This window comes from Pantherophis guttatus, chromosome 1 (genome assembly GCF_059756535.1).
Source record: "Pantherophis guttatus breed Tessera chromosome 1, ASM5975653v1, whole genome shotgun sequence".
NCBI classification, from domain to species: Eukaryota; Metazoa; Chordata; class Lepidosauria; order Squamata; family Colubridae; genus Pantherophis; species Pantherophis guttatus.
The window spans coordinates 19260948-19286561 of NC_142063.1; the positions used below are offsets into that span (position 1 = coordinate 19260948).

The 25614-nt window shown below is 44.5% G+C and overlaps 1 protein-coding gene across 3 annotated transcripts; it reads right to left on the reverse strand.

Annotated features, from left to right (window-relative positions):
• ABHD17A (abhydrolase domain containing 17A, depalmitoylase) lies at window positions 1-22307 on the reverse strand. 3 transcript variants are annotated; one of them, XM_034437707.3, is made up of 5 exons: window positions 21882-22307; window positions 14471-15018; window positions 6019-6213; window positions 4201-4380; window positions 1-1122 (listed from the first exon to the last, which is right to left on the reverse strand). In XM_034437707.3, exons 2-5 carry the CDS (start codon window positions 14782-14784, stop codon window positions 906-908), a joined length of 906 nt encoding a protein of 301 aa, XP_034293598.1. In that variant the 5' UTR covers window positions 14785-15018; window positions 21882-22307; the 3' UTR covers window positions 1-905. The 3 variants fall into 3 exon arrangements, with proteins under 3 accessions (XP_034293598.1, XP_087750197.1, XP_034293599.1); XM_087894071.1 differs by having other exon boundaries at window positions 21821-22307; XM_034437708.3 differs by lacking the exon at window positions 21882-22307 and adding an exon at window positions 21026-21682.
• Window positions 22308-25614: the final 3307 nt, after the last annotated feature.

The following is a 25614-nucleotide window of genomic DNA, read 5'->3' on the forward strand; positions in this document are numbered from 1 at the left end:
TGGATCTTTCATTTTTTGTTTATTCCTCTTTCAAAATGAATGGATGGAGAATTCTTCCCGTACTTCCCACCCCGATCTCTCCCCATTGCTTGAATACCCGGAATAAATGTAATCCATTCCCTGGGGACATCTGGAGGGGACAGGATATGGAATATTAAAACAATAGTATCTAGGAGTTGTGATGAAGCTGGCAAGTGACTCCCACTCCCGCCCAATTAATGCCGAGACGCGTAGAGCAGCCTTGCTGTATCCCACAAACAGTTCTTTTGCAGGCTTCCGGGTGAAAAATTCCAGGTGGTTGTTTGCCATCCCCACCCCTGGGGAAATCTGAATGAAAGTCAATTGTCCTTCAAGGGCTGCAGCGGGCTGGACAGCCAAACTGAAGCAAGCCGTTTTTGGCCAGCATGCAAGGTGCTTTGCCTCCCGCCCCACCCTGCCTATGGCTTATTGCTATCAATGGGTCACCACGCGGAGCGTTAAGAAAACGGGATCTGACACAGGAAGTGAGAAGATGGACGGAGGCCACAAGAGGGTAGCCCTGATGGAGATGTTCATGGTTTAGAACAGTCTGCAACGCTCGAGTCCTATGGAGTCCCGCGAGGAGGTGCAATTAGAGACTCCGTCTCAGGCCCATCTACAGCCAGGACAGCAGCTGGAAATGAGAACAGCTGGAAAGGGCCCTTGGCGATGGGGAAGAACCACCAGGGGAGACTCAAGAGCCCTGCGCAGACTAAGCCTGCAACAGAGGAAGGATGAATAGAACTACTCCCATTTTGCAGATGGGAACATGGAGCTTGCAGCATCAGTGGCCTTCTCCTTCGAAAGCCAGAAATGCTTCCTCTGCTTCCCCAGGCCCAGTCAAGGTGGGCGGTCCTTGCCAGAAGGGTCAGACAGGTGGAGCTGCATTAACCAGACAGATCTTGTGAGATGAACTTGCGTAAGCGCTCCAGGTACTGGCTGTAGAGTTCAATGTCGTTGTGGCCAGCTCCTTCCACCCAGAGGGGCTCCACTGCCTTCGGGCAGCGCTCGTAAAGGGCCAAGCCATGAGAGAAGTCGATCACCTCGTCTTCGGTGCCATGAATGAACAGCACGGGGGAAGTGATGCGTGACACCTTGTCTATACTGTGGAAGAGAAAAGGGATACAGAAAACAATGGTAGATTATTGCAGTGGTTCTCATTCTCGGCAACATGTATGGGCTGGGGAATTCTGGGAGTTGAAGTCCACACATCTCAAAGTGGCCAAGGTCGAGAAACACCCAAATAGAGCCTGGAGACTGGACTGTCATCTCTCAGAAATAGTGTAGGGAAGTGATGGCTAACCTTTTTGCCATCACGTGCCAAAAGTGGGGGGAGCGCGGTGGGGGTCACAGGCATGTCTGCCCACATCCATAATTCTATGCGCCCCACCCACCCCGTGCTCCCCCCACTTTTGGCATGTGATGGCACGGTGGCCCCTATAGGCCCGTTTTTTGCTCTCTAAGGCTCCAGAGTCTTTCTAGGAGCCTGGGAAGGGCAAAAATGGCCTTCCCCACCTCCCCAGAGGCCCTCCGGAGGCCAGAAACAGTGTGTTTCCTGACTTCTGGTGGGCCCAGAAGGCTTGAAAATCAGCTGGCTGGTGCACGCATGCGTGCCAGAGCAGAGCTTGTGTGCCCATCAATATGGCTCCGCGTGCCACCTGTGGCACCCATACCATAGGTTGGCCATCACAGGTGTAGGGTCTCCTGCTTGGGTGGGAGTTGGACTAGATCAGGGGTGTCAAACTTAAGACCCGGAGGCTGGATCTGCCCTGCGGGGTGCTTAGATCTGGCCTGCGAGGCTGCCCTAGAAACAGCAAAAGACCGGGCCGCGGTGCCTCTGCCAGCGAAAACGGATTTCGGGAGGGCCACGTGCGGCCTTCCCAACTTCTGTTTTCTCTGGCAGAGCACTCTGGCAGAAGTTGCAGGAAGCCGTCACAGCCAAAAACGGAGCTTGGGAGCCCGTTTTCTCTGGCAGAGCACTCGGGCCACCATAGCCCCCATCCCGGACACGAGTGATGTTGAGCTGGCCACACCTACCCCGGCCATGCCCCCCCCATCTGTGGGTCAAACAACCCTGATGCGGCCCTCAATGAAATTGAGTACGACACCCCTGGACTAAATGACCTACAAGTCCCTTCCAACTCTGTTATTCTGTTAAGAGCCCCTCTTCTCCAGGGGGTAGGGGGTCTTCCCTGCAGCATTACCCTGAAAGAGAAGCTGGATAGTTCTGCATGCTTTAGTTACTGAGCAACAGTTAGATCGGCAGCTTAAATTCTGTAAATTCCAACAGCACCAAGGCCCACCATCCTTCACTGGAATTTACAGACAACCCATACAAAAATATCGAAACAAAAATTAAATGGCTGAAATCAGAGATTGCTAATATCATGGATTTGCAATTGTTTTACTCAGGATCTGAGTAGATTTCAACCAGAAAGACACGCAACGTTAGCCCTTTTAAATTAAAATGAATTTATTTGGGGTTGATTTAAGGTTTGGGGGGGGGTTCAAAGGCAAAATGAGCAGCTTATGTCTTGCCAAAGCTCAAAGCATCTATTTCTCTGCTTTTTTTTTTTTAAAAAAAAGCAAATTCCCAAATGATACAGCCCCTCATTATGACACACAAAGTCTGCCTTGTCACTCAAAGGGAGTAACTCGTGTCATTACAATCTAAGACCCAAGATACTTTTATCCTGAAAAAAAATGTGCAAATGGTGTGTCCTTTTGACACAGAATCAGCGCTCCATCGGTGAGTTACAGCCTCTTGCTTAAAGAGGCCTACGAAATAGGCCTCTTTTGTCAGGAGAAAAATCAGGTTACATAATATTCCTGATTGCCAGGGAAGAGATTATCTGTGCAAATGACCACAAGTCCCTCTAATATAAGTCCCTCTTCCTGAATTACAGTGAGCAACGTGCTTTGAAAGTGAACGTATTCTAAATCGGGGGTCTCCAACCGTGGCAACTTTAAGACCTGTGGACTTCCAACTTCCAGAATTCTGGGAGTTGGAAGTCCTCCAGGCCTAAAGTGGCCAAGGTTGGAGACCCCTGTACTAAATGACTATAGGTAGTGCTCATTCACTTGACTATTCAAAGTTACAACAGCACTGAAAAAGGTGACTTATGACCGGTCTTACGACCATTGCAGCAGTCGCCCCAAAGTCACACGATCAAAATTCAGGCACTTGGCAACCAGTATGTATTTAGATGGTTGCAGTTATCCCGGGATTATGTAATCACCTTTTGTGAACTTCCCAGATGGCTTCTGACATGCAAAGTCAATGGGGAAAGTTAAATTTGCTTAATGACTTGATTCCCTTAGCAACCACAGTAATTTGCTTAACAACGATGGCCAAAAAGGTCATAAAATTGGGCATGGCTCACTGAACAACCATCTTGCCTAACAACAGAAATTCTGGTTCCAACTGTGATTGTAAGTTGAGGGTTACCTGTATAGTGCTTAGTAAATCAAATAACCAAACAAATACTGAGCTGGTACTTCTATTTGTAACTAAGCGTAAGATGACCAGCATCTACACTAGGCTTCTCCAAACATGGCAACTTTAAGACTTCTGGATTTCAAGTCCCAGGATTCCATGCAGGCTGAGGAATTCTGGGAGTTGAAGTCCTTAAGTCTTAAAGTTGCCAATTTTGGTGACCCCCTTATGTATACGTAATATAATAACAGTAACAGAGTTGGAAGGGACCTTGGAGGTCATCTAGTCAAACCCCCTTGCTCACGCAGGAGACCTATACTAGGGATTCAAACCACCGAACTGCCAACCTTTCTGATTGACAAGCTCAGTGTCTTAGCCACTGAGCCACTACGTAGGAAACTCACACTGAAAAGCTTTTTGGAGTTGCATTGAGTAATTATCTGATGTGAACTCTGCATTGGCAACGGGAAAGGCATCCAGCCAGTAAACACTCAGCTCCATTCAATTGCCCCAACTCCACCCCAATGTAAGGAATTACAATGTCATTAAAAAAAAAAAAGACAAAATAAATAAATAAATTGGCAGGATAGACTTTTAAAAAATCATGCTTCCGAAAAAGAAATTAAAAGATTTGGAGGGACAGCGAACAGAAAAGCCTAAATCCAGCAGACTGCAATAGTAAATTTTGCACCTGCCCCTCCTTGACTGACCTCCACACCCACGTTCCTGCTTTCTCAAGGACTTACTTTGGGAAAGCATCAAAGCAGTAGGTCTTTTTGGTTTCTGGGAAGGCAACGCGCATGCCCGAAGTTAAAGGTGAATGTAAGATAACAGCTGCGCACTCATAGCGGGAGGCCAGGTCCACTGTGGGCACCGTCCCAATGCTTTGCCCGTAGAGGATGATGTTCTCGGGGCTGATCCCATATCTGTCCAGAGAGAGAAGGAAAGAAACCACAGAGGTGCCATCGCAAGGTAAATTACATCTTTTATGTTCCTTAGGTACCGCTTGAAGAAATACAGTTTGTACAAGGGATGGAATTTGCTCTCTACAGGTGTACGAACTTGGTCTCCAAATGAAATTTGACAGGTTGATGCTATTTGGGGCTACTTGTCATGACTAAGGGAAGGAACATCCTCACACGAAGGCAATCCAGCTCCAAAAAGATGCTGGAACGAACAGGGCACCCCAGCTTGTCTGTGTTTCTTACTGATGAGCCACCAGAAGGCACCTAGCAGTCTCACTCAGTCCTAAAATAGTGGAAGGTAGGCAGGCTGAAACATGCGAAACATTTATTTTCCTCTTCCCCACTACTCCTGTACCCCTCCCCCCCATGCCCCTCTCTCCCTGGCCCCCAAAAAACATTTTGCTTCCTCCTGCTTAACTCTGTCCTTCTCCTGGGTAGGTGGGCACATTTTCAAACTCGGCATGAGGCAGCAGCTGCCAATTATTTTGTAAGAAAACATAGAATTAATAGAAGAGAATATCTGTAACTCAGGGCTGAACGGTGCTCTCTGAACTTGGTTCTTTTCTTGCAGACATTTTCATGACCAAACCAGGTAGCATCATTGTTGCTAACAGAGCTAGTAGCTACTAGCACTGATGATGTTACCTACGTTGGTAATGAAATTTCTGCAAGAAAACAACCAAGCTCAGAGAGCACCAAGGGTCCTACCGTAGAAAGAATTGTCAGCCTTACCAGGTAAATCAGACAGGAAACACAGCCAGAGGAACTAATTCTACTTCATTGTAAAACTATACTACCCTGTTTTCCCCAAAATAAGACATCCCCTGATAATAAGCCCAAGTGGGCTTTTTGAGTGCATGGCAATAAGGTCAAGCGCTTATTTCAGGGTTCAAAAAAATGTAAGACAGGATCTTATTTTTGGGGAAACACGGTAGTAGACCCTTGCAGGTGTAAAAATACAGTTCTCCCACCAAAAATACAATTCTTACACCCTGAGAGTCCCTTCTCGGCCTCCTGTTTCGTCCTTTATCCAGTTGCAGGCTAAGCTGTCTCTCATCTGATTATTCCCTAGGTAGCGTCTCTAAGCGCAGTCTCTCAAGCTCATTTCCCACATACCACTACATGATTCTGAAGATATTTCAGGGCTCTAAGAAGCCAGTATAGTACCAGAGGCTGCTGCTCACTTAGCAGTGCTGTTAACTTCTCATTTTTGCTTTTTGTGTGTGTAAAAAAACAACAGCCCAGATGAGACAGAAAACCTGGTGGGAACCAAAATAAGTGTCCACAGTCACTCTGGCAGCTCCAGGGACTATTTTGGGCGCTAAGATAGGCAATGAACAAGTACAGCTTTTCTTTCATTTGTCTATTTATGGCTTAATGGACAATATATCTATCCATCTTTCTTGGCCTCAAAAACTAAGAATGGAGTCTCTATTTAGGAAGTATCCGATTTCTGAGAAAGCATTTAAGGAAGAGGCCTCCGAATGCCCTTGCGGGAAGCTGATGAATTGATCAATCCGGACACTGTTATGAAAAATCCTGGAGCTTTTGAAACAGCAACAAAACCCAAGTCTGGTGTTGCTTTTCTTGGGGACTCACCGTGTGCGTAAGGCCTGCCAGGCTGCGTCGACATCAGCATAGAGGTTCTTCTCTGATGGTTTCCCTGTGCTGGCACCGTAGCCCGAATAGTCGTAAGAAAAGATGTTGCAGCTAATCCGGGTGCCCAGGCTGATGTAGAAGCTACACATCTGGCCCAGATCCACAGCGTTGCCATGTGAGAAGAGAACGGTGAACCTGAGGAGAAGGAAGGGTTCAGAAAACAGGTGCACCCAAAATCGAGTGGTAAAGGCCTACTCTTTTGCAGGACAGAGTGTAACACTTCAGAATAGAAACAGTCCTTGACTTACAATAGTTCTTTTAGCAATAGCACTTAGCAATAGCACTTAGACTTATATACCGCTTCATAATGCTTTTACAGCCTTCTCTAAGCGGTTTACAGAGTCAGCCTATTTTTCACAGTTACGACCTTTGCAACATCCCCATGGTCACATGACCAAAATCAAGATGCTTGGCAGCTGGTTCAGATTTATGACCGTTGATGTGCCCCAAAGTCACGTGATCCCCTTTTGCGACCTTCTGACAAGCAAAGTCAACGGGGGAAGCCAGATTCACTTAACAACCGGGTGACTAACTCATCAACTTATCAATGAATGATTCACTTAACAACTGTGGCAAGAAAGATTGTAACGTCGTTGCAAAGCCCGTTTAACAAATGTCTCACTTAACCACAGAACATTTGGGCTCAATTGGTAGTCGTAAATTGAGGACTACCTGTACAAATATTTAGGGTAGTATGTTCTAATTTCAGTCTGTATTAAAAAATCTCACCTCTCTCTCTGCAAGTAGAAAGTAGCCCAATTGTGGGGTGGGGGAGGTACAAGAGGTTGGTGAAGAATCCTTCCCCTCATTAAATAAGAGCTGGAAACTTTTATTTAATGCCATGTTTTGTTTTTTAACATGAGAATCCCATTTTAAACTTCTCTGCTATTTTCAGAAATGGTTCGGCCTCCTTCCTCCATAAGTCCCTACCATCTCATTTTGCCCTGGATCAAGGTTCATTTCATAAGGCCTCTTCCATACAAAAGTTTAGGCCCCTGTGTGAAATATGCTTAGATATGACTGTCTATGCTTGTAAAAAAAAAAATCACAACATAATGAAGTGGCAACTTCAGAGACTGCTCATTTTGAACCACACAGAGGAAGAATGCATCATGCCAGTGTCACAATTTTTTCCCTGTAGCCCAACTCTGTACAAACACAGCACACAGGTAGACCTTGACTCACAACTATTCATTTAGTAGCCATTTGAACCATTTATAAAAGCACTAAAAAAAGTGACTTATTGACCGGTTCTTGCACTTATGCCTGTTGTAGAATCTCCACAGTCATGTGATCAAAATCTGATCACTTGGAAACTGGCATGGTTTTAGACACATACAGCTTCTTGGGATCAGATGATCGCCATTTTTACCCTTCCCAGTCGGCTTCTGACAAGCAAAGTCGATGGCGGAAACTGGATTTATTTCAGGACCATGTGATCCACATAAGAACTGCAGTGCTTTGCATAACAACCATGGCAAGAAAAGATAATGAAAATGAGTGGAACTCAATTAACAACCCCCTTCCTTAGCAATGAAAATTCCAATCCCAATTGTGGTCCTAAATCGAGGACTATCTGTGTTGGAATCAAGATGAGACAACAGCATAGTTCATGTCACCTTTAGGAGCTCAGAGGTGCTACTTTCAAACACTTACCCCAGATTTAAAACACAGGCACAATTTTCCCTTTCTGCAGAAATCTAAAGAATCACAGAGAAGTTTAGCACCACTACAGATTACAGATTAAGAGAGTTGGAAGGGACCTTGTAGGTCATCTAGTCCAACCCTCCACCCAAACAGGAGACCCTACACCATTTCTGACAAACTGCAGTCGAATTTATTTATTTATTATTATATATTTATATTTATATTATTTATATTTATATTTATATTATTTATATTTATATTATTTATATTAATATTTATATATTATTACAAACAGATGGCCGAAGTCTTAAGTATGACACTTTCACCTTCAATGGCAGTTTTACATAAATCAGTTCTCGGGGGTTACTTTGAAATTTATCGCTGTTTCTACTCCTTACATAAAAGATGGAGACTACCAGAATTTCTACAGATCCTACCAATGTCTATAAGATAAATACTGTCATCACCCTTTCCCCATACTTTCTGTTACAGGAAGAAATACAAGCAAGAATTTTCTTCTCTCAAATTTACTATCACTACAGTGGTCATCCACCCATTACTATAAAGGACAGTGGTTTTTATTTCGGAAAGCTAACTTTTGGATGTATTTCTTTTTCAAGCACCCACTTTGGTCCTTTATTTGGGTCATTTAACATCTACCATACAAATGGCTCCATTTAATGCGTAGTCTCCCACAGTCATGTGAAAAGTATGGGAATTTAATGGTCCTTTTGATATAAATTTGCATATACTGATTTTAGATAATTTTATTAGAATGTCTGTTTTGTAAAGTTTTTCTCGGTTTTGCTCTTGAATCTTCCGTTGTAAAAGCAAAGTTGTAAACAAAAACATGTTTATGAATATTATTTTGTGATTTTTTTTCCCCCAGCGCACTCTTTTCGAGTTTATCCTTTATTTTTCCCAGGAAAAATAAGGTCACCCTAACCCTATTCTATATAACGGACAAAATGAAATAAGGCCATCTAAAATAGAAAAACTTTTCTCTCGGCATTTGTACGATCATTTGGCACACCATGAGAGATTTGATCTTATACAGGGGAATTATTTCAACCTGCAAAATCCCAAAGATACCCAAATCTGACCTATTCCTAGGAATAAGAGGGCAAAATGGGTTTAAGAAAGAGAGACAGTCAGCTGTTTAGGACATGAAAAGTATTTTTTTTTTCATTGTTGAGAATTTACGGCTTGACTCCAGTCCTGCATCAACAATGAAGAACAGAGACAGATTCCCATAAAAAAGGACCGGAAACTGTGTCCAGGGAACGCCCTTATACACAACCACCAGCCATTTGTCAAATTAAGGAAAGAAGCTGCTCCCACCCCATGTCTAGGCCTCAACCAACTCATCCAGCCTAACCAGCTGGCCTTAGTGGCTGAAGAGATGCCTTGATTTTCTGGCAAATGATCTTTTTATGGTTGTTCAACAATTGTGTCCTAAGATTCAAGGCATCAGCCCTTAAAGGGTTCCTCTTGAACACCTTTCAAGGGTTAGGTTTATCAAATTTTGGCAAGTTTAAGGTGTGTGGACTTCAAGTCCCAGAATTTCCCATCCAGCATGACTGGCTGGGGAATTCTGGGAGTTGAAGTCCACATACCTTAAACTTGCCAAATTTGAAAAAGACTGCAAAGGAAAGGCCGCTCAGGACAGAACCTCCTGCATTTATTAAATCTCATTTCAACTTAACCGCATGAAGACAACTTCAACATAAATATCCTATTTGAAAAGAGAAGTTGCTGCTTTTCTGTTTACTCTGATTTTAAATTAAAGTTGTTTTTAAAAACCCACCTCTCTCAATTCTGAGCTCTGGGATGCCTGGTTAAAGGCCATGTTACTCTTTCAATTTCTAAAACCATTTGTAGTGATTTTAGAAACTTTATATTACATGTTCAGGTGTTCGATTTATGATGAGGTTTTTTCACCCTCATCATATATTTATTATTATGGTTTGTCTCACAGGTAGCCAGAATGGATTGGGTATTTTTTTATCTACCTATTGAGTCCTTCCCAAGGACCTGGGAATCATTATTTACTAGTAGCATAATCCTTGCTAATATTGCTCCTGATTTTTCTTGTTTTTATTGTCCCGTGTCTCTTTCTTCGCATTTCATAGTGCCCAGAGAACAGCAAATAGGTGGGAAGTAAACAATCATAAATATAATAGTAACTTTTTTATACATTTATTTTCCAGTTACTGTGGCCAAGCTATTCAGACTCTCTTTTCCGGTTCAGTTCTGGTTTTGCTTACTTGGAAACATCCTCTCCTCAAGTCAGTAAAATTTACTTCTAAGTAAATCTGGAAAGAAGCCTACACAGGTATGATCACAATTGAGCCCAACATTTATGTTGCTAAGCAAGATTTCCTCACTGATTTTCTTTTCAGAAGTTGTCCCAAAGGTGCTTTCTTTCAAGAAGCCACTGGACTTTCTTGTTTTTTCTTTGAAAGATGTTTCGCTTCTCATCCAAGAAGCTTCTTCAGCTCTGACTGGATGGTGGGGAATTGAAGGATTTATTTTTATTTATTTATTTTTATTATAACACAATATGAGAAACACAAAACATATATATATATCATTGCTCCTGGAAGCACGAAGCCGAGAACACCAGCCTGAAGATGACGAATGAGACTTCGTCGAAACGTCACCAAGACACTTCCAATTTTACGTGGGAGAAGACCCGAATAACCAAAGACCTACATACAAACACCCGCGAAAACCTGAGAAAACATATATATATATACTCTCTTTTTACAGCTATACACCACGAAATAGCTGTAAAAAGGGAATTGAAGGATTTATATTCCTTGAGAACAGCTGGTCATTTGCATTGTTTTAGAGAGTTGTTGAGGCCACTTGGAGATTTACCTGTGTCCTCAGGGTCACCTGAGTAGTGCAAATGGGCGTGGAGCCTTCTTGGAACTGCTGAGATGACTATGTTGTAAACTGGAGACAGATGATAGATGAGATAGAGGACCACTGGCTTGAAAGAGGGGTTAAAGAGGCCATCTATGTCAAAATTGAACAGCCTTCTCTCAACAGAGGGGGAAGGATACGACATCGTCTATCTCCAGTGTACAACAAGTCCTTTCAGCAGTTCCAAGAAGGCTCCACACCCATTTGCACTACTCAGGTGACCCTGAGGACGCTGATAAACCTCCAGGTGGCCTCAACGATTCTCTAAAAGGATGCAAATGACCAGCTGCCCGCAAGGAATATAAATCCTTCCATTCCCCACCGTCCAGTTAGAGCTGAAGAAGCTTCTTGGATGAGAAACCGAACACCTTCAAAGCAGTGGTGGGTTCCTCCCAGTTCGGCCCGGTTCGGCCGAACCGGTAGCGGTGACAATATGATGTCACCGAACCGGTTCTCTTTGTTCGGGAGCTGCCCCCCGCCCGCCCCCTCCGTTATTCTTATCTTTTATTTGGCCCCGCCCCCAATCTATTCGCTGCTTCCCAAGTCCCAGCTGATCGGCTAGAAGGAAAAAAACTGTTTAAACTCTTGCCACGGGGCTTCAAAGGGCCGCCCTACAGCTGATCAGTGTTAAAAGGCAGTGTGGTGGTAAACCGGTGCCTCCAAACACAAATGGGTAGATCGGAACGCTCCAAGAACAAATGGGCAGACTGGTACAGCTCTGCAAGCAGTTAAAAGCCTGGTAGACCAGTACCTCTGCTAAATCCTAAAGAATTGTCACGTGACCATCAAATCACGCCCACAAAATAAGCCACGCCCACAGAACCAGTAGTAAAAAAATATTAGAACCCACCCCTGCTTCAAAGAAAGAACAAGAATGACCAGTTGCCTCTTGAAAAAAAAAAAGCATCTTTGGGAGAACCATGATCTGGATGACTGAGAATCTCCACAGACCTTTTCAGAAGCTGGCACCACAAATGGGGATCATATGACCCTGGGATGCTACAACGATTGTAAATCCATGCCAGTTGCCAAGCACCTGAATTTTGATCACGGAATGCTGCAATGGTTATGTGGGAATTGGTAATAAATCGCTTTTTCAGTGCCATTGCAACTTCGAATTAAACAAATGGTGGTAAGTCAAGGACTACCCATATATAGTAATTCCATATATTGATAATAAATGGGAGGGAAAACACAGGTGCAAAACTTTGAGGCAGAAGGTAAAACTTCCCACTTGCAGCTCACATGTTCCGAGTACGTCATCCGTGTTCGATTCCCTTGAGAACTGGGCCCCGGTGACCCCCACCAGCCAGGCCCCAATCTGATTTAATTAAACTTTGATAATTTTCACCGCACGGAATAAACACTGGGACTCTTTTGGCAAAATTAAGCCTGACATGTTAAGCTCTCAAGGGGCTTAATTCTTGCACCTATGAAGGTTTTTGTTTTTTTTTACATTGTCATGGAAACAGACTACAAAGGTTGGGGCCCAATCCCCTTGAGCTTTCCAGTTGTCTGAGCAACCCCTATTTTTTTTTTAAAAAAAAAATGAGATGTGGGGGGAGAGGTCACAAGCTCCTTTCATTTCCAGGCTTATGATTATCCAGAGGCACCTGCAACATAGCAAGAATTTATACACCAAATGACAGCCCCAGATTAACTCAATTAAGCAGCTTTGAACAAGGCTGATGTTCTTAACTTTGTTGTTTAACTGTTCTTAGTCAATACAGTCTTCCCCCCACCTCCCTCCCCCAAGTGTCACCAACAATGATCACTGGCTCAAACTGTCGTCTTAAGAGAGGACTTAGCAGCAGAAGATCTGCTGCCCTCAGCCAAGCAAAAGAATGCTGGGCCTCTCACAATTCCGTGCGAACGGCTTCAGAAACTGAGATGGAATCCCTGAAAATTCACATTTACCATCATGACATGGGCATGGCTAGTCTAGTGAAGAGAAGGACCAGGGGAGACATGAAAGCAGTGTTCTAATATTTGAGGGGCTGCCACAGAGAGGAGGGGGTCAAGCTATTCTCCAAAGCACCTGAAGGCCAGACAAGGAATAATGGATGGAAACTGATCAAGGAGAGAGATTCAACCTAGAAATAAGGAGAATTTTTCTGTCAGTGAGAGCAATCAACCCATGGAACAGAAGTTGCCTTCAGAAGTTCTGGGAGCTTCATCAATGGAAGCTTTCAATAAAAGATTGGACTCCCATTTGTCAGAAATGGTGTAGGGTCTCCTGCTTGGGTGGTGGGTTGGAGTAGATGACCTACAAGGTCCCTTCCAACTCTGTTAATCTGTATATATATACTCTGTATCAGGGGTGGGTTCTAAATTTTTTTACTACCGGTTCTGTGGGTGTGGCTTATTTTGTGGGTGTGGCTTGGAGGTCATGCGACTAGGTGGGCGTGGCTAGCTGGTCAGAGACATTTCTGGAATGTCTTCATTCCACTGTCCTCACACTTACGACCCGACTCATTTGTTTGCTTTTAACACTGATCAGCTGTAGGATGGCCCTTTGAAGCCCCGCGGCAAGAGTTTAAACAGTTTTTTCCCCTCTAGTCATCAGCTGGGACTCAGGAGGCAGCAATAGATTGGGGGTGGGACCAAATAAAAGGTAAGAATAACGTGGGTGGGGGGGTGGGAGGGCGGGGGGGGGGAGAACCGGTTCGGTGATGTCATATCGTCACCGCTATCGGCTCGGCCGAACCGGACCAAACTGGGAGGAACCCACCACTGCTCTGTATGTACTTTGTATGACCTCTATCAAGGACTTGATGAGACTCTAGAAAGAGTGCAGAGAAGAGCAACAAAGTTGATTAGGGGCTGGAGGCTAAAACATATGAAGAACGGTTACAGGAATTGGCTTTAATGAAATGACAGACGAGGGGTGACATGGCAGCACTGTTCCAATATTTGAGGGGCTGCCACAAAGAAGAGGAGGGTCAACCTATTTCCCAAAGCACCTGAAGGCAGGACAAGAAGCAATGGATGGAAACTAATCAAGGAGAGATGCAACCTAGAACTAAGGAGAAATTTCCTGACAGTTAGAACAATTAATCAGTGGAACAACTTGCCTCCAGAAGTTGTAAATGCTCCAACACTGGAAGTTTTTAAGAAGAGACTGGACAATCATTTGTCTGAAATGGCATAGGGTTTCCTGCTTGAGCAGGGCGTTGGACTAAAAGACCTCCAAGGTCCCTTCCAACTCTAATTATTCTGACTTGCACAGTTATACAGGTGTTCCTCGACTTATAACCACAACTGAGCCCTCAAATTTCCATTGCTAAGCAAGACAGTCGTGAAACGAGTTTTGCCACATTGTACGACCTTTCTTATCACCGTGGTTAAGTGAACCACTGCCGTTTTTAAAATAGTAACAATAATAAGCGAATCTGACTTCTCCGTTGACTTTGTGGGAAGGTGGCAAAAGGTGATCACATGAACCCCGGACACTGCAACGTCATAAATACGGGCCAGTTGGCAAGTGTCGAATTTTGATCATGTGACCGCAGGAATGGTGCAACGGTTTGAAAACGAGGTCATAAGCCGCTTTTTAAAGTTCCTTTGTTAAGTTCCAGTGGTCACAAAACAAATGGTTTGAAGTCATAGACCAGGGGTCTCCAACCTTGGCAACTTTAAGACTTGTGGACTTCAAGTCCCAGAATTCCTCAGCCAGCTTTGCTGGCTGAGGAACTCTGGGAGTTGAAGTCCTCAAGTCTTAAAGTTGCCAAGGTTGGAGACCCCTGTCATAGACTATCTGTTAACCCAATATCCCTGACACCGCACTGTTCCTCATCTTTTCAAATGTACTCACCTGGCGCCAGGTACGCAGCGGACGTACATGCAACTCACTCGGTTCCCTCGGCTGCTTTTGGTAAGGAACACCTCCACGGTGTCCAGTTCTCGTTGGGTGTACTGGAAATCAGCTCGGTCCGTCAGATGAAGCTTCCAGCGAGCCATGGTGCCACTCCGGGAGGCGGCGTTGCTGGTGCTGCCCGCAGGATCTGGCTCTGGGACGATTGTATAGGTGGGGTCTGGAGGTAGGAAGGCCAGCTTGGCAGCTATTCGACTGGGGCACGGCGGGCAGCAGAAGAGACAGCAGAGTTCACTAACCGTCAGCCCATTCATGGCCGCGGGTGGAATCGAGAGGAGGGACTATGGGGTACAGGGTAATATTCAGGGAAAAGCAGGAGTCCCACAAGCAGGCAATCCAACCAGTTAAGGAAATATTTCAGCCTCCAGTGAAATACAGCAAGTCTTTAGCACATGTCCGCTCAGAACAGCCATTACTGAGGGGCTCTGCATTCCAGTATGGAGAATCTCGAAGTCTCTCTCTGCACATGAGTTTCGCTGCACAGGATCCTAAAAACAAAACAAGAGAGGAAATTATTTTTCCCTCCCATCAAGAAGATCCAATGAAGACAATGGGAATGGTCGTCATTCATTGATTTCAATGGATCTTCTTACTGGAGGTGACTCTAGGCTGCTTACATAGTTAAATAAGCTTACATAGTTAAATCTAATCCAATACAGGCAGTCCTCATGTTACAACCATTCGTTTACTGACCGTTCGAAGTTACAAGTTCTTGTGGTCATGTGATCAAATTCGGCCGCTTGGCCACTGGCATGTATTTCTGACTATTGCAGTGTCGATTGCGATCACTTACTGTGTCCTTCTGACAAACAAAAGTCAAAGGGGAAGCCAGATTCACTTAACATCTGTGTTATTCACTTAACAACTGCATCGATTCACTTAACAACTGTGTCAAGAAAGGTTGTAAAATGGGGCAAAACTCATTGCGTTGCTTAACAATGGACATTTTGGGCTCAACTGTAGTCGTAAACTGAGGACCACCAGCTGTATTTCCCAACATTAGCCATTTTTAAGAGGTGTGGACATTTTTAAGATGCGTTGCTGTCTGAGGTATTCTGAGAGTTGAAGTCCACACATCTCAAAATTGCTTAAAGTTGGGAAACAGTGATCTAATCTAGTGTCATCAAATACTGTGTGGAAGCCCAGCTAATTGTCACAAAATCACCAGGATTAGTCCAGCAAAATTCAGGTGTAAAATGCCATGTTTCAATGGTATGATTTGGGAGTTTTGGAGTCTTTATGAAAGGTATGACAGCTGTTTGCCTTCTACTTCCATTCCAAGTTTTACTTATCCTCCAAAAAAACCCCAATGAACAACCTCAATAAAAATTTCTAAAGGAAACCAATCCTGACTGTTCTTTGGAAGGTGAGATACTGAAGCTGAAACCCAAATACTCTGGCCACCAAAGGAGAAGAGAGGACTGGTGGGCAAAGACCCAGATGTTGGGAAAGACTGAAGGCAAAAGGAGAAGAGCCTTGGTAGTACAGGGGTTTAAGGCACCCTGTTATTAAGCTGGTTATTAAGACCAGCTGCCTGCAATTACTGCAGGGTTCGAATCTCGCCAAGGCTCAAGGTTGACTCAGCCTTCCATCCTTTCTAAGGTAGGTAAATTGAGGACCCAGTTGTGGGGGCAATAAGCTGACTTTGTATAAATATACAAAAAGGATGAAGGCTATTGCTGAGCACATTGTAAGCCGCCCTGAGTCTTCGGAGAAGGGCGGCATATAAATCAAATAAAAAAAAAAAAAAAAGAAGGGGACGGCAGAGGACGAGATGATTAGAAAGTGTCATCAACGCAATGAACAAGAATTTGGGCAAACTCTGGGAGACAGTGGAAGACAAGGGAGCCTGGCATGCTATGGTCCATGGCATTGCGAAGAGCCAGATATATAACTTAGTGACTGAACAACAACAAATAAAATTTCAACCATACTCCAAGTATTGATATCACCTGTGGCCTCCCAGTTCCTTCTAAGTCAAGTTCAGAGGTGTTCTATATCAGTGGTCCCCAATCTTTCCGGCGTGGCAGATAGGCAGGGGGAAGAGCCTTGGTAGTACAGTGGTCTAAAGCACCCTGTTATTAAGACCAGCTGCCTGCAATTACTGCAGGTTCGAATCTCGCCAGGCTCAAGGTTGACTCAGCCTTCCATCCTTTCTAAGGTAAGTAAATTGAAGACACAGTTATGGGGGCAATAAGCTGACTTTGTATAAATATACAGAAGGATGAAGGCTATTGCTTAACACATTGTAAGCCGCCCTGAGTCTTCGGAGAAGGGCGGCATATAAATCAATTTTTAAAAAAAAAAGGGGGGGGGGTTCTGTGTGAGCAGCAGACACGTCCATGAGTGCATGCACCTCCATTTGCACACAAGTGTGAGCACCTACCGCTCACACAAATGGAGCTTTGCCCCTGGTCGTGGACTGTACTATATGATCCCTGTACTATATGATCTTGAGATTCCTTCTTATTCAGTGATAAGAAAGTAGCTTAGAGCAGCAGGAGTAACATAGGACCTGGGATGCTAGACTGTTCACTGGCCCTTTAAAACATGCCTAGTCTACCCATAAACTTTCACACAGAAATCAGCCTCATTAATAATCTTCTCAAAGATTTGATCATCCTACACAACAAGAGAGCAGGGAGGGGGTTAACATGTACAAGTGTTCACTCATTCCTGATTTGCAGCCAATAATTTATCGCACACATATGAATGATTAACCAAAACAATGACATAAACATATCCATACAATTTCCGCTAATAGAAATATCATAAAGGAAAAGGGACTTTTTCTACAAAAGCTGAACGCAATGTAAGGTGGAAGATTGGATCACAACATTAACTGAACTTGCAGAAATGGCAAAGTTGATTAGTTTGGTCAGGGGGAAAAATAAAAAATCTTGACGAATGTATATTTTCTTTTATGTACACCGAGAGCGTATGCACCAAGACAAATTCCTTGTGTGTCCAATCACACTTACTTACTTACTTACTTACTTACTTACTTATTTATTTATTTATTTATTTATTTATTCGATTTTTATACCGCCCTTCTCCCAAGGGACTCAGGGAGGTGCACAGCCACAATAAAATACGTATATCCATAAAATTTAAAAACAATTTAAAACATATTAAATAATTTGGCCCAGATTAAAAACTAAAACACCCATTAAAATTCGTTATTAAGCCAGCCTAGCCTGTTGAAACAGTAAAGTCTTAAGGGCACGTGAAAGGTACGTAGGTAAGGGATCGTATGAATCTCCGGGGGCAATTCATTCCAGAGGGCAAGTGCCCCCACAGAATTCTTCATTGGCCTCCACTTGGCCAATAAAGAATTCTATTCTATTCTGTTCTGTTCTGTTCTGTTCTGTTCTATTATTATTCTATTCTATAATAAAATACTTTTTTTAAAAAAAAAACTCGAACCCTTGTATGGACTTTTTGCTGAAAGAAGAAAAATTAAAATGAGAGGAAGAAGTTAGGTGTTTTAACATGACAATGACTGGATAGAAGGGCAGAAGGCATTATTGTATGTTCTTCTCTTTTTTTTCCCTTTTCAATTTGCTTTTCTATTATTTTCTATCTTTGTTCTTGCTTGTGCTGTATATTTTACAGGATTACATTGAAAATGTGTGTGTGTGTATATACAAAGCTGAACAGAATAAAATTGGACATATTGTATTTTCATTTTAGGGTTTAAATTTGAAGGATTTTTTTTGGGTGTGGCATCCCCAATCTAGATTAAATCTAGGTTAAACTAGGTTTAACAGAGCTACAATAACTTTTGTTCTGGCAGCATTCACTCCTCATGTAAAGAGACCCTATGCCTTGTTTACTTTTTGTGTAATGTCTTATGTTTAAAGCTTGTTTTTATCCCAGAGCTATAATTGCACTCAACAATGAACTAAAGGGCCACCATCAGTGAGCTGTTGGATAGCATTACTTGGTCTGTTGTGTGGATGTTTGGGTGGTTTAGGGGTGGGGAATTGTGGTGGGTGGGAGTGTGTTTGGGGATTGTTATGTGTGTTGGGCCTGGTCTTTGGGTGTTAAGTGAATTTCATTGTATGGGTATACTGTGCATACATGTACAATGAGAATAAAGTTATTATTATTGTGGCATGATCCCAGCCAACTGTGGTTTTTAAATTTATTTACAGTATATCCCACCTTTATTATTTTAATAACTAACTCAAGGCAGCGAACATATCCAACATAACTTCCTCCTTCTATTCTCCCCACAACAACAACCACAACCAGTGAGGTGGGTTAAGCTAAGAGAGAGTGACTGGCTCAAAGTTACCTAGCCGGCTTTTATGAAGTAAAGCAAGTTTCATGGAAAATGTGAACCCAACCAGCCAGAGATCAAACCCAGGGTACGTTACTGTTACTTCTTAGAATTAGCAAGAGGCCATCCAAACCATCCAGCTGTCCCAAAGGTGCTTTTTCTAACTGAAGAAAGCTTCCTGGATGAGAAGAGAAATGTTTTCAAAGAAAAAAACCCCCAAGAAAGTCCAGTTGCCTTTTGGGGGAAAAAGCACTTTTGGGACAACTATGACCTGGATGATTATAAACCTCCATAGACATCAAGGCATCCAGCTGAACTTCCTGCTCAATGTCATAGTGATAATAAATCTGAATGATTAACATTTGTTTACACCCCATTCAATACAGAGAAGTTTTCCACCCCTCTAATTCTACACTTGATGTCAGCACTTCAAGCTGCATTTACTCTAGTGCTGACATAAGAAGGAGAAGCGAAGGCGTCTGGAAAGGGACGTTTGACTTTTCACCTCCTTATTTTCCCTGGAGATAATATCCCCTAGGAGATGGGATGGGAGGGGGGAAATTCCTTTGAGCTGGAGTAGATTAGGGGTAGAATGACTTGGAAGATGGCCAATGAGTGCAGGGGAGTGGGGAACGGAAAGGGAGGGTTTTGGGGCTGGAAGTCAGTGTTGGCTTCGATGGAGCCGGGTTTAGAATGTCGTGCTTAATAAATAGGAATTTTTCTTCAAAAACTTTGTTTGAAATGCAATTTATTTGAGACTACCTCGAAACTTGACACTTGATCTGTTCCTACCACAAGAAAAAATTCTGAGTTCTTACTGGGCCGAAAAGTAAGATGTAAATGTAGAATCATCACAATAATGCATCAATGTCCATTACAAACAATGATATCAAAATCATGACTCAGGGGTCATTATCAGAACCCTCTAATCAAGACTGGAAATAAATATTTCAAGGAAAAGGCCCTTAGGAGTTTGGATTAATACGATTTATTCAGAAAATAGGTTGATGGCAGAAGAATTGCAACAAGTACTTTGGCCTTCCAATCTGAATTTTATATGCAAGCATATGAAAACCACTAGTGTTTGGCTTGGCTTTGTTGATTTTTTGGTAAAGAGGAGAGAAAATTGGTCTTATGCTACAACTACTAGGTTTATTATCGGCATGATGTCACTCTCACAGGCAAGACATCTTGCAAATGAAGAGATTATGTAATTTACATCATGTCCACGATAAGCATATCATCATTTGCATGATGACATCATGTGGCACGATCATTAATTCTCTCCAAAGACTTCTATGCAATTTTGAAGATGCTACAACCAACTCAAAGAATATCCCTCCCAAAACTCCTATGAACAATGCAACTACACCTGTTCTTCACCCAGGCACTTTTCCAGGGTCCAATGCATCCCTTCCTGATCACCTTGGTAACATTCTCAATCTTGGTAACATTAAGATGGGTGGACTTCAACTCCCAGAATTGCCCAGCCAGCTGGGAGTTGAAGTCCACCTAATCTTAACCTGGTCAAGATTGAGAAATACTAACCTAAAACTATCCACAAGATCTTTGTTTTCCCCCCCAGAAAAATAAGGAGTATTTTGCTGTTTTGAAAAAAATAAAATAACAGCAGCAGCAGCAGCAGCAGCAACTGAATTTGTGCAGCTGCTTGCAATTGTAAACCATACAACCATAGGATAAGATAAGGCTGCATCCACTCATATCTCTGGCATCAGCTTCAGAGCCTCCAAAGCCAATCCAAACCCCACATTGCTTGTGCCAGGCTTATACACAGCGGCCACACGAATAACATCATTAGCAGAATACTACAGCTTCCCCCCTCAGCAGTCTATGAGTCATTGGAAAGCAAAATGGACCCACAACACATTTTAAACGATGGTCTTTCTTCCCCTTCTACACAAAGCCCCCAACCACCATTCCCCTTCAGTTGCATACTCCCAAAGCCCCACTAGACATACTGCATCATCCTACCCATTATCCCCAGCCAGCATTACTTCTTCTACCTATAAGGACATCAACCAGGCCTCTGAGCTTGGGCACTTTCCAAGAGGGCCTAACTTTATCCCACTTTCCCAAACTCTTCTTGCTGGGGATCATGGGCACTGTAGTTGAGATGCGTTGAAAGGGCTGGGGAGGGTCAAGGCAGAAACCGCGAAACCCACCCTCCCACCCCGTCAGTCAGACCCTACCTTTATCAGCGACCAAGAGAGATTTTTCTCCCGACTTAAGCACACCTGGAGTAAACCCCGCGCGGGGTTTCCACGGTGAGCATGGTCAAGCGGTGGCTCGCGGAACTGTTCGTGGGTGGAAACGGGAGCCCAGTCCACGAAAAGGGTGGGGATCGCTATTATTCCGGCAGGGCAGGAATTGTGGAAATCCCGAGCGAAATTCTCTCCAACGGTCCCCGATTAACAGCGAGAGATTCTTTACGGAACGGACAAAACCGAACGTGCGGAGAAACGGGAGGTCGTAGCGGCAGATGACATCATCCGAGCTGTCACTACACACACACACACGAACATCTACACGCAAGGTAAGTGGGGCACTTTGGGGAGCCGGACACCCCCCCCCCTCAACCCAGATCTCCTCCCGAGCAGCCCTGCAAGCAACGCTCCCCAACCACTTTTTTTTCCCCCACCCCCTTTGGCGCAAGAGGTCGGTGGTGAGTCCGGGCGAACCGAGTAACACACCACCCCTTGCAAAAAAAAAGGGGGGGAGACCCACAACACGCACGCGAGCCCCAGGCGTCAGATACCGCATCCCCGGTCCGGAATACCGGAGAAATCCGCCCGCCGAGCGCCGAACTCGCCGCCCCAGGCTCGATCCTCTCCAAGGATGGAGAGGCGGCGCGCATCGCGCCCGGACGCCCCAAACTCTCCCTTTGCCAGCGTGGAAGGCAGGCAGCCAGCAAGGCAGGCAGGCAGACCCCGCGAGGCTCCCGAGCCTGCCGCCCCGTCCGTCCGTCCTTCCCCGCCCGTAATCACCCGCGCCTGGCCCCCTGCTCCGCTTTGCCAGCGGGGTTCCCCCGTCGCCTTGGGCGCGCACCGGTTCCGGGAAGGGCAGCTGGCGAGTCTCTCCCTTCGGCCGGCAGGTGGGCTGTCTGTCCTCCGTTCCCCTCTGCTGTGGTCGCCTCAGCTCAGCCGCCAAGCCCTCGTCCGGCCCGGATCTGTTGTTTCCCGGCTCCCCTTTGGGAGCTCCAACCGGGCGCCCCTGCGCTCCGCATTACGCGTCGGGCCTGCAAGTTGGAACGAGCGGCCGCTGCTGCGTCGGGCCTCCCACCCTCTGGCGTCTCCTCCTCCTCCTCCTCCTCCCGGGGAGGCGGATGTGACAGCGCGACGCCAGCGCTGGAAATGACGACAGCCGGCCCGGGTGGGGCTTTGAGGAGGCAGGAATGGTGGGGAGGGTCTCCAGGGGAGACAAGGGGAGCTCCCTACCTAGGCTGCGCTGGCCATGGGCGTCAGTTTCCGAGCTGGAAAAGGCTTCGGAAAAGGCCCACCCTGTTCGTGGGGCTTGCAAAGCCGTGGCTTAGAGCGGGGTTTCTCAAAATGTTCCCCGGGACTTTTGAGTGGGGAGCTCCTCCAGGACCCACGACCCTCTTTGGAGACCTTGTTCTTGTGGCTTGCAAAGCCGTGGCTTAGAGCAGGGTTTCTCAAAATGTGGGTCTCCCCCCAGGACCCTTGGGGAAGTGTCCCCCAGGACTTTTGGGTGGGGTGGGGTTTCTCCAGGACCCACGACCCTCTTCAGAGACCCTGTTCTTGTGGCTTGCAAAGCTGTGGCTTAAGAGTAGTGTTTCTCAAAATCTGGTCCCCCCCAGGTCCCTTGTGGGGGGGGTCCCCCAGGACTTTTGGGTATGTGGGCTCCTCCAGGACTCACAACCCTCTTCGGAGACTCTGTTTGTGTGGCTTGCAAAGTCGTGGCTTAGAGCAGTGTTTATCAAAATGTGGGTCCCCCCCAGGACCCTTGTGGGGGGGTCCCCCAGGACTTTTGAGTGGGGGGCTCCTGCAGGACCCACGACCCACTCAGGGGTCCGTGAAATCAAAACGATTTACCAGCTTACGTTGAAAAATAGCACCTCATCCTATAAGGGTGAGAAGCAGCAGCGAATGCGTCCATTTTAATTATTAATCGGGTAAATCTCAAGCCCATAGAAATGAAAGCTTTTGGGGGGCACTCCATAATTTAAAAAAATAAATAAATGGGAAGGGGCCCTGATTGGGGAAAAAAGAAGAAGAAGAAGAAGCAAGCGCTGAGGGAGAACAGAAACTCTGGTTTAGAAAATAACCACAACTGTCTGACTTCAAATGTTCGCAAGCAGTCGCATTTTAACTTAGCGGGATCTTAAGCATTGCGATTTGTAAACAGCGAGTTCAGACAGAGGTTATCTCTGCCCCTGAGACTTGGTATCATGGCTTAGTTAAACCCACTATTTACATCCAGGCTCTTATGTGTAAAAAGATGTGTCCTTCAAGGAGCTGCTGCCAGATTACTAGGACCAAGCAGGACCATGCACAGGGGCTGTGTGTGTTCAGGGGCCACAACTGAACCACATCTAAACCCACTGTAGTTCAGTGTGTGTGGCACAAATTCTGGAAATGGAGTAATTTAAGCTATCAATCATGAATAAGTGTTGGTTGAATCCAGCCTCACTTACCTAGATGCTTGAATCAAGGATCTTCAGCATATTGAAATGCAAATTATCATCTCATTGCAGAACGTCCATGAAGATTTTCAGTCATCCAGGTCATAGTGGTCCCCAAGGTGCTTTTTCAAGAGGCAACTGTACTTCCTTGTTAACAAGGAACTCTTGAAAAATACCTTTGGGACATCCCATTGCAGGTAATCATTGAGCAATATTCTGCTTTTCTGTTAACTTGCAAAGATAGTTATCGTGGCATTGATTTGGTAGGACAAGGCAGGTATATGAAACTTGCCAGCCTTGGCAAAGGTCACCGTTGGGCCTCCGGGAGGGGGAGGGAAAGTGCCTTGCATTTCCTCTTTAACAGCACTATTTGAGCTGAGAGAACTCCCTTTTCTTGCCTGTTGCACCCCTGCATGAGTCTGCCTAGGGAAAACTTCCTCCTTCCAACTGGATTTTTTCAAAGTCTGGGGCAAAGTTCTGCTTCACACATGAAGTGTTTGAGGGAAATAGTTTTACGGTGAGACTGAAACTGTGATACTAAATTCTCCCTGACAAGACTTGTAGAAGTCATTGTGTTGGATTCTTCTGTGTTCTTTGAGTCATTGAGAAATGCACAAGATAATCCTTAAAGGATATTTACTTTTCTTTTTACAGTTCTCAGAAGTAAAATCTTCATGCTTCCATTTTCTGTTCAGAGAAAAAAAAATGCACCAAAAACTTGGTAACGGCGCTCTTTATCCACTGCTTTCTTTTCTTTTATGTACACTGCATGATTCCACCGCCCCCCCCCATTTTTGAGAATGCAAAATCTAGGAATGATGTGTCCGTGGAACAATTCCTACCTGTTTTTTTTAATACTACAGTTATTTAATTACCTCTACCTCATAATGAAGGGACACAGTGGCTCAATGGCTAAGACGCTGAGCTTGTCGATCGAAAGGTCAGCAGTTCAGCGGTTCAAATCCCTAGTGCCATTACTTGTCCCAGCTTCTGCCAACCCAGCAGTTCAAAAACACGTCAAAAATGCAAGTAGAAAAATAGGGACCATCTTTGGTGGGAAGGTAACATCGTTCCGTGCACCTTTGGCGTTTTGTCATGCTGGCCACATGACCACGGAGACGTCTTCAGACAGCACTGGCTCTTCGGCTTTGAAACGGAGATGAGCACCGCCCCCTAGAGTCAGGAACGACCAGCACATACGTCTAAGAGGAACCTTTACCTTTATCTTTCACCTCATAACAGCTTTGTTCCTTATGCTTTGTAAATTCACAGCATTCTTTTTTTCACCAAGTATATGTATACATTTGAACTATACTGTGATGTTTCTATGATGTGTCATGTGGGTATATGCATAATGGTTATTCTTTGAGAGCTGAATGCAACGAAATTTCATTTTAATGTACGCTGATTAGTGTACATTTAAAGTGACAATGAAGTTTCTATTTCTATTCTATTCTATTCTATTCTATTCTATTCTATTCTATTCTATTCTATTCTTAATCCTAATCCTAATCCTAATCCTAATCCTAATCCTAATCCGGTTGCATTTTCTCAGCCTACCTTCCCAGAGTAGGAAACCAGGGTATATTGCCGATCCAATTTATTAAGGAAGTACATCTGATAGAACCTAGAAGAAGGGCCTTCTCTGTGGTGGCTCCCTCCCTTCAGAATATCATTCATTCGAAATAAGGTTGGCCCCTCCTTGCTAGGTTTTTTTTTTTTTTTTTGGAAAGCCCTAAAAACATGGTTCTGTCAGCAGGCCTGCAGATTTGGAGCCAATCAAGTGGCTTATATGATTGTATTTGTCAGAGTCTCAAGGGGTGGGAGTTTCTGGGGTTCTAATTTTGTAAATATTTAGTGCTGTACGCCACCCTGAGTCACCCTGTGCCTGTTGGGCAGCCGTATAAATCATTTATTAAGTAAATAAATACACTTTTCAGCACATTCAAATTTGAATTACATGCAGGTGCCAACCGTTGTTGTTTTTTCTTTTAAAAAAAAACACCACCTGCTTTTTGTTTTCCATTCTGAATATGGAGGCCACTTAGTTAAAAGAGGATGGTAGATCTTTACAAGCAAATAGCAGAGGATAAGATAAAAACAGAAGCCATATCAGGGGATTAGCAATCACAAAATCCT

What these genes read in the sequence shown, in the direction of transcription:
- ABHD17A (XM_034437707.3), bottom strand. Translation starts at nt 14,784, where the DNA reads ATGAATGGGCTGACGGTTAGTGAACTCTGCTGTCTCTTCTGCTGCCCG. An exon ending in CGCTGCGTACCTGGCGCCAG is followed by an intron (nt 6,214 to 14,470) that starts GTGAGTACATTT and finishes CCTTCTCCTCAG; the next exon opens with GTTCACCGTTCTCTTCTCAC. An exon ending in TGGCAGGCCTTACGCACACG is followed by an intron (nt 4,381 to 6,018) that starts GTGAGTCCCCAA and finishes CTCTCTGGACAG; the next exon opens with ATATGGGATCAGCCCCGAGA.